At 35.2% G+C, this 9,539-nt stretch overlaps 1 protein-coding gene across 1 annotated transcript; it reads right to left on the bottom strand.

The window, feature by feature from the left end:
* Positions 1-496: 496 nt before the first annotated feature.
* Positions 497-4,305, bottom strand: Cbr-smd-1 (the record flags this gene model as incomplete). Its single annotated transcript, XM_002646407.1, has 4 exons — positions 497-589; positions 1,369-1,498; positions 2,361-2,578; positions 3,631-4,305. 4 exons carry the CDS (start codon positions 4,303-4,305, stop codon positions 497-499), a joined length of 1,116 nt encoding a protein of 371 aa, XP_002646453.1.
* Positions 4,306-9,539: the final 5,234 nt, after the last annotated feature.

Genomic DNA, 9,539 nt, shown 5'->3' with positions numbered 1-9,539 from the left:
TTTTAAAAAAATCTACTCCCATGAAAAACTAAAAAAAATTTTTTTGAAATTTTTTTTCAAAACACAAAAACAAACACAAACTGGGTAGAGAATCTTGGAAACTTGTTTCTTTGAAAAACATGACATCAAGATTCGTCCCAAAAAAATACAAAAAAAAGAGAAAATCAATAATTTCTGTTTTCGTATGAAAACAAAAATTGAAAAAGTGTGTAATGACATACACAAAAGAAAAAGAGAGAAATAGAGAATAATAATAGATGGAGGACAATAGATAAGCGAGAATTTGCATATACAATAGAGGGAAAAATATATATTAAAATGTGTAGTATAGTAGTGAAATTGGCTTAAAAAACTTGACGGAAATTTCGAATTTTGGGCAAAAATTGAAAAAAAATTTTTTTCGAAAATTCCCAAAATGTGTCTTGGGGTTAAATATGTGGTTTGAAACTGAAAATATAATCGTTTTCAGTCAAACATTGAGCGTTTCAGCCCGAAATTAGTCGGAGCGCTCGCCGTCGTCCTCGTCGCTCGACGATGTCAAGTCGTGTGGGGCTTTGCGCACGAAGTGCGCATAGACCAGAGTTTCCGTCTGCAAATGATTTCACAGTTTTTCTTTGGATTACTGTACTTTTTTGAAAATTTGGAGAATGATCAGTGGATTAGGAATTAGAAGAAAATTTGAAAATATTCCGAATTTTTTGGATTTTTCAGAATTTCGGGATTTTTTGGAATTTCGAGATTTTTGGATTTTTAGGATTTTTTAATTTTAGGCTTTTTTTTTGGATTCTTCGAATTTCATTATTTTGAAATTTTGAGCATTTTGAAATTCAGAAATTCAGAATTTCAGAATTTCAGAATTTCAGAATTTCAGAAATTCAGAAATTCAGAAATTTTTGTTGGTTCTGAAAATGTGATATTTCAGGAAAATTTCAAAAAGCGGAAATCGAAAAATTGCGAAAATAGGAGAGGGCCCAGAAAGTTGAGAATTTCGGGGTTTTCAAAAATTATGAAATTCCAATTTATCGGAAAAAATGGAATTTCGGATTTCTTGTCATTTTGGGAATTTTCAGAAATTCAGAAATTCAGAAATTCAGAAATTCAGAAATTCAGAGATTCAGAAATTCAGAAATTCAGAAATTCAGAAATTCAGTAGTTCAGAAATTCAGAAATTCAGAAATTCAGAAATTCAGAAATTCAGAAATTCAGAAATTCAGAAATTCAGAAATTCAGAAATTCAGAAATTCAGAAATTCAGAAATTCAGAAATTCAGAAATTCAGAAATTCAGAAATTCAAAAATTCAGAAATTCAGAAATTCGGAACCTTAGAATTTCCATATCCCAGAAATTCAGAAATTCAGAAATCCTCACCTCAAGTCTCACAAACTGCACATTGGTGCGTCTGTATCCAGGCAACTCGCGGTCCCAGAGTTGCTGTTGAGCGTCTTTTCCCTTCACGGAGATGTCGTTGGCGAAAACGGTCATCAGAATCTTGTTTGGTCTGGACAAATCGATATTTTTCGGTCAGTACACTTAGAGCCCAACTACCTCGGTCCCAATCAGCGATATCAAAATTTTGTTAACTGATAAATATTACTGATAATGTGATAAACATTTTTGTAGTTTTCAAATTGTTGATGTCTTTCAAAGGAACCGAGATAATTAAGCTCTAATTGAAAACTGCCGGATAAGTTACGCGGCGGCAGCCGATGCACTTTAAGCTCAATTATCTCGGCTCGCATAAGAGATATATAAAATTTGGCTCTTTATGACAAGGGGGGCCCATGGAAAAGGGGGGGGGGGGCAAGACAGAAGGGGCCCATGGGTAAAAATTATGTCCAAGTTAAAATTTTTCGATTTTTTCCAGCTTTGCCACTGCTTTTTATGAAAATTTCGTACTTTGCGCTTGTTTCCATAAAAATGCATAACTTCAAAAAAAGTTCAATTTCGATCGTTTTTTCCATGAACAGCACTGTTTTTGCTGCTGTAACTGTGTAATTTCATTTTATTAAGTTAATATTTGATTAATTTAAGCTTAGGGACAAAAGAATTATACAAAAATTTATTAAAAAATGACATTGACTGAACATTTGAAAAAATGATGAAAAATGTTCAAAGCACAGAATTTTAGTGGAAACAACCACAAAACTTGAAAAAAGCTGAGAATCTTAACTTGGGTATAATTTTTTATTTTGGGCCCCCACCCCTTTTCTCATGGCCCCCCCCCCTTGTCATAAAGAGTCAAAAATTTTGACAGATAAAACGTTACTGATAATGTGATAAACACTTTGTAGTTCACAGATTTTTTTATATCTTCAATAGAAACAGAGATAATTGAGCTCAAAGTAGAAGTGTATCCTCACCTGAAACACTGCAAGACCTTTCTAGTCTGAGAATACAGACAAACCAAGTCTTGATTAGTTTCAAACGACGCAAAACTGAATTCCTTTTCCGGCGTCACATGGATCGTGGCGTATTGATCCGTATCGTTTATGTAGGCGTTCATACTGTAGCCGCATGGATCGAACAGCTCGTCGTGCACGTCTGCACCTGCTGGGATGATCTTGTCAATGCCGGCGCGCTGAAAATGTTAAAATACACAGAAAGTCAGTGAGAAAAATGCATTTTTTTTTAAATTCTGAAAAAACCCCAAAAACTACCAAACCAGGGAAAAAATCAATTTTCTAGCTTGTCTAGAAGCCGAGATACTGTCATTTGAAGTTTAAGCGATTAGAAAGTATAAGGAAAGGGGAGAGCGCCGACAACGATACACTCTTACTGTCTGCGTCTCTCAAAAATTCTAATGGCTGTATCTCAGCTCTCAGATGAGCTAGAGATATGATTTCTGAATTTAAATTGTGTAAAAATTTAAGGAAATCAGAAAATGCAAGTTTTATGAAAATTTTAGAAAATATCGAACTTAAAAACTGAATTTTAAAAATTTAGAATCACAAAAAAAAATCCAGCAAATCAAAATTATATCAAAAACAGAACAATTTGTTTAAAAAACCAACTTTCTAGCTTATCTAGGAGCCAATATATAGCCATTTGAAGATTAGGGGACTAGAGAGCGTGTAGAAGGGAGAGAGCGCAGACGACGAGTCTCTCTAACTGTCTGCGTCTCTCGAAATTTCAAATGACCGTATCTCGGCTCCTAGATGAGCTAGAAAGGTGAAAATTGAACAGATGTGCGTCATTTTATGCAAATTCTTGAATTTTGGAAAAAATATGCTAAAATTTTGTAAATTTTGAAAAAATTGAGGTTTCGAAATTTTTCCAAAAACCTAAGAATTCGGTAAAATCTATACAAAACAGTAAAAATTTCAGGTTTCTAGTTCATCTGGGACCCGAGATACAGCCATTTGAAGTTCCAGTAGAGACACAGACAGTTAGAGCGTCTGGTTTTCTGCGCGCTCTATTTTCAATACACTCTCTTGTGGCGTCAACTTCAAATGAATGTATCTCGGGTCCCAGACAAGCTAGATAGCTGATTTTTTTACAAATGTATGTGAAATGTTATGAGAATTATTTTTGTAGTTAACTAAGTTTTGATAGCTCTTTTAGATTTTAAGATATATGAATTTTAAATAGACCAACTTTTGATATCTTTCACAGATAACGTTTCGAACTCACCATGAAGCAATCCTTTCCATCCACAGCGAAATCTTTGGTGAACTTATGAAGGACCTCCTCATCCAAATCGCTCATCAAGATTTCCAAAGTATGGTCCGGCTGCTTGTTAGCCGGGAACTCCACCTCCCGATGGAATGTATACAGGTACCATCTGTCCTGCTTCAACGATCCCAAGCAGTATGCATGTCCATCCTCGAAGAAGCTATCGAGATACTCAACTTCAGCGTCAAAATTCTTATGAAGGTTTGGTTGTAAATCCGGACGCAAGAAGTTCTTCCTCGAGTAGTACACCGATTGCACTTGATCCAACCCAGCGTAGGTTCCCGCCAGCTGCATGAGGACCGGGAGAGCAGCCAGAAGCCGAGTGGTTCCGCACGTCTTCAGAATCACTCGATTGTCTGAGACAAAGAGTGAGGATTCTGAGAGGACATAGGAGTCGATGGATTCATTGTGTTTAGAGTGTAAAATCTTGCATCTTGCGACATCGAGCATATTGTCGATTTCAGATCTTGGAATTGATCTTAAGGATGTGTCAGTGATCCCTTTGGTGGAGCAGAACCAGAGTTCCAGAAGCTTCTCGGCTCCTTCGAAGAAGTATTCCTCATCAGGAGCCTTGACAGGATGGGTTTGAACGGCGAAGTTCTTCTCGGAGCAGATGGTAGCAGTAGCAGACATGATTGTGAGAATTGAGACGGAAAATGAAGATTTTTTTTGGTTTTTCAAATGGCGGACCCGCTAGGGAGGACGACGGTAGAGGACGAGAATTCGGGTCTTACGGTCTGGACCCATACACCGGAGATATGGTATCAGCGGAAAGCGGAGGAGCGCTTGTCGGCAAATACCAGAGAGGATGTGGAGGTGGCGATGGGGTTGTCTCTGGAATAGATTTGATTGTTTAGAACTCCGTAGCTTAGCTTTCGCTTTACTAAGTTTGCTTAAAAGTACATGGTCAGAATCAGCAAGTTAAGAGTTTCAAAATGAGTATAAACAAGCCTATATTTGAAAAAATTTGAAAATTCAAACGTTTTTCCTTTAAAGGCGCAAAGAACAAAAAATCATGTCTAGTAATTTTACCGTATCTCTCTTAATTTTATTCCAAATTGAATGAAATTTATATTATGGGAATCTGTACGTCCAGAGCTTTGAAATGAATATAAACAAGCCAAGACTTAAACAAAAATTTGATAATTCGGAAGTTTTTCCTTTAAAGGCGCGTGGAAAATTTCGAAATTCTCAAAAATTAAAGTTCTCAAAAGTAGGCCGAGATTATACCCATTTTGAAGCTCTTGACTTGCTGATTCCGACCAGATACGTTTCATTCAGTTTGAATCACAAAGAAGAGATATACGGTAGAATAACTTGACCAAAACATTTTTTGAGAGTTTCGAAAATTTCGAAAATTTTCAAAATTTTAACAATTAAAAAGTTTAAATATTTAAACTCATTTTGAAGCTCTTCTTAAGCTGAATCCAATAATATATATTCTAAAAATCTCAAACCAAAGTTCAAAGAGTTACCGTACCTGGCGACAGAAATGTCCGAAGGTGGACGCGGTGGTGGCGACTCGTCGGGAGAAGAACGGGATGCGCTCACTGGTCGGATTTTGGCTGGGGTTAGGTGACTCTGGAAATAAGGCTTTTAGGCTCGTTTATAGGCCTTTTTCAGGCTTTCATAGGCATTTTTCTGGCTCACCTGAGTTAGCTGCGGCGCTTCTAGGCTACCACAGCACCCACAAGTCTGAAAATGGGGAGCAAAAAAGTGCTCGGGGTGGAGAAAAATGGGAACCAAAGTTTGGAAAACAGGGAACAAGAACTTTCCTGAAAAGAAAACGGGTTTTATGGGAGAAAATGAGCAAAAATGAGCCAAAACAGAGGGAAAATCTAGAAGTTTCCGTTAAGTGGAGCAGGAGAAATGAGCCGGAAAATGATTTTTCCAAGACATTTGCACATAGAATGATTGGGGTCTAAAGGTGGACTGGGGGACGCGGCTAGTGATAAGAGCAGCTATCACTGATAAGATTGCACAATAAAAAGGGGCGGAGCCTAGGATGACTTGGCGTTTGAATTTTCATTTGTTGGCATTGTCTTCAGAGAAAGGGAGGGGAAGGGAGGTGGCAAATTATAGGGTTTTATCGGGAAAAAAATTTGAAAACTTCGAAAAAAATGGCATGATTATTTTAACTGAAATGTGCACTTGAAATGCACTTTTTCGATTTTTCCAGAAGTCTGAATTTCTGAATTTCTGAATTTCAGAAATTCAGAAAATCTATAATTCTGAGATTGGGAGTTTTGGAAATTCCGAATTTCAAAATTCCAAGATTTTTGATTTTCTAATTTCTTGGAAATGCTAGAACTTTTACATTCTAGGATTTTAGGATATTTTGGATTTTCCAGAGTTTTCTATTTTATTGGAATTCTAGAATATTGAAATTTTCGAGGATTTTATTTTTGGGTTTTCAGCATTTTTGGATTTTTCAGAATTTCGGGTTTTTTGAGAATTTCAAAATTTTTGTATTTTCTGAATTTCTGAAGTTCTGAATTTCTGAATCTCTGAATTTCTGAATTTCTGAATTTCTGAATTTCTGAATTTCTGAATTTCTGAATTTCTGAATCTCTGAATTTCTGAATTTCTGAATTTTTGAATTTATGAATTGCTGATGTTCTGAATTTCTGAGTTTCTGAATTTCTGAATTTCTGAATTTCTGAATTTTTGAATTTCTGAATTGCTGAATTTCTGAATTTCTGAGTTTCTGAATTTCTGAATTTCTGAATTTCTGAATTTTTGAATTTCTGAATTGCTGAATTTCTGAATTTCTGAATTTCTGAATTTTTGAATTTCTGATTTTCTGAATTTTTGAATTTCTGAATTTCTGAATTTCTGAATTTCTAAATTTCTGAATTTCTAAATTTCTGAATTTCTAAATTTTTGAATTTCTGAAGTTCTGAATTTCTGAATTTCTGAATTTCTGAATTTCTGAATTTCTGAATTTCTGAATTTCTGAATCTCTGAATTTCTGAATTTCTGAATTTTTGAATTTCTGAATTGCTGATGTTCTGAATTTCTGAGTTTCTGAATTTCTGAATTTCTGAATTTCTGAATTTTTGAATTTCTGAATTGCTGAATTTCTGAATTTCTGAGTTTCTGAATTTCTGAATTTCTGAATTTCTGAATTTCTGAATCTCTGAATTTCTGAATTTCTGAATTTCTGAATTTCTGAATTTCTGAATTTTTGAATTTCTGAATTTCTGATTTTCTGAATTTCTGAATTTCTGAATTTTTGAATTTCTGAATTTCTGAATTTCTGAATTTCTGAATTTCTGAATTTCCGAATTTCTGAATTTCTGAAGTTCTGAATTTCTGAATTTCTGAATTTCTGAATTTCTGAATTTCTGAATTTCTGAATTTCTGAATTTCTGAATTTCTGAATTTCTGAATTTCTGAATTTCTGAATTTCTGAATTTCTGAATTTCTGAATTTCTGAATTTCTTTTGAAAATATTAGAATTTTTCGAAATTTCAAAAATTTCGAAATTCAAATTTTCCCAAATTTTCAACGTTTTCGAAAAGGGAATGAAGGATGAAAGAATTTCAGAGAAGAATGAAAATTTTCATCCAAATCCAGGAAATCCAGAAAATCCAAAACGAAAATTGAAATTGAAATTTAATCCAAACCCTCAAAATGAAGGGTAAATGGAAAATGGAAAATTGAAAAGATAAATAGAAATATGAAATCCTTCCCCTCCTCTTCTTCTCCAAACACTCAAAATCAATAGAAAAAGAGCACAGCGTCATTTTTTTTGGACCCTTCTCCTTCCTCTTTTCCCTTCTTTTTGCCCCAAAAACCGAACGACAAGTCAACAATTTCCTCTTCTTTTTTCCTTCGTTTTTTGTTGTTTCTCTGCGTCTCTCACTTCTACCTACTCTCTCAAGCTTTGCTCTTACTCTTTAAAAGTTTTTTCTGGGGTCCCTAGAGCCTAGAGATCAAGAGACGCAGAGAGAGAGAACGTCAGAGCAATGAAGAAAGTGAGCACTGCGCCTTTGAACTTTGAGGACCTACAAAAGGGGCCCAAAACTTTTCTACTTGTCTAAAAAGTCCAGGTTACACTGAAAAAGAATAGAGCTTCATTTTCGTAAGTGACAAGTTTTTGGCTAGATTTCATTTGCCATTGTGTCCTTTAAATTTTTAAAGGCACATATCTCACTTAGAAAGTTTTTAACAAAAAAGTTGTCAATTACAAAAATGAAGCTCTAATTTTGTTAGCCAAAACTGCAATAACGCCAAATTTCTAGCTATTTCGATTGCCGAGATACGGCGCTTTGAAGTTGACGAGCTAGAGAGTATGGAAAAGGAGGAGAGCGCAGTCGACAAGACACTCTAACTGACTGCGTCTCTCGAAATTTTTAAATCGCTGTATCTCGGCTTCTAGATGAGCTAGAAACTTCAATTTTTTACCGAAATGCAGGGAATTGAATAGAGATTGTAATTTTTCTCAAAAAATCAAAATTCAATTCTTTAGAAGATGTGCCAACTAACAAGGCTCAACTACCAAGACTAGCGGATTCCCGTTTGCTTATCACTAATTTCTGTTTGTTCCCTTGAGTTGTTCCACTGACTGACACCGATCTTGCTAGTACAATGTTTACCAACCAACATCATTATATAGTCTATAGCGAAACTACTGATAAGGAGCACCGTGCGTTTCATGTGCAGTGAAAAGAGTCCAGGCGACCCCAATTTTTTTGTTCAATGTTAGTGGCTGAAACAAGCGTCAAAAAATCTACACAAAGTTCATAAATCAACATGCTAGTTGCTCTAGAAGTCGAGATACAGCGATTTGAAGTCTGGAGATGAGAGACGCAGAGGGTCTCGTTGTCTGCGTCTCCCCAATTGCTGTATCTCGGCTCACAAAAGAGCTAGAGAATCGGTTTTTGTTTCATTTTGTAGTAAAATAAATTTTAAAATTTTCTAAACAGAAATCAAGTTTCTAGGTATTCTAGAAGCCGAGATACAACGATTCATAGATTGGGGCGAGAGACGCAGAGAGTTTCGTTGTCTGCGTCTCACTAATCGCTGTAGCTCAGCTCACGAAAGGCCTAGAAACCTGGTTTCTATGGCATTTTGTACGAAATTGAATTTTATAATTTTCTAATCAAAAAGTCTACTTCTAGCTAGTCTAGAAAGCGAGATACAGAGATTCGAATTTTGGAGGTGAGAGACGCAGTGTGTCTCGTTGCGTGGGTCTCTTCACAGCGCTGTATCTCCTCGTCCCTTAGAGAAGCTAGAACACTAATTTTCGTGATTTTTGATCTTCCGACCTATTCCCTGGCAATCTTTAATGTTCATTCTGTAATCTTATCTGTGTACAATCTTTATTGGTTATTATCGTTATTAGTTCATTGACTGTTTATTTGTGTCTTGTAGTTAAGCAATTGCAAAAACATTATTAATAAATTTATACCCAAAAATACAAATATAAAAATATACAAAAAGGGATCATATCTCATTTTTTGGGGATTTTTGAAATTTGAAGTTGATTTTTGGGGTCGAAAAATGGGTATTATGAGATTGGGGATGTTCTGAAAGTGAGGTTGAAAAGCATATAATGGTTTTAAAAAAATTGGAAAGTCGGAAATGGAAAAAAAAGGATTAATACGGAAAATGGACAAGTTTTATGGGCGATAAGAAAATTTTTGAAATTTTTGGGATTTTTGAAATTTTGAGATTCTGAAGCATTCTGAGATTCTGAGATTCTGAAATTCTGAGATTCTGAGATTCTCAGATTCTGAGATTCTGAGATTCTGAGATTCTGAGATTCTGAGATTCTGAGATTCTGAGATTCTGAGATTCTGAGATTCTGAGATTCTGAAATTCTGAGATTCTGAGATTCTGAGATTCTGAGATTCTGAATT

The sequence above is a fragment of the Caenorhabditis briggsae genome (assembly GCF_000004555.2).
Source record: "Caenorhabditis briggsae complete genome, chrI, whole genome shotgun sequence".
NCBI lineage: Eukaryota > Metazoa > Nematoda > Chromadorea > Rhabditida > Rhabditidae > Caenorhabditis > Caenorhabditis briggsae.
Note: the sequence above shows the minus strand (reverse complement) of the source record. Positions and strands in the feature narration are given on the sequence as shown.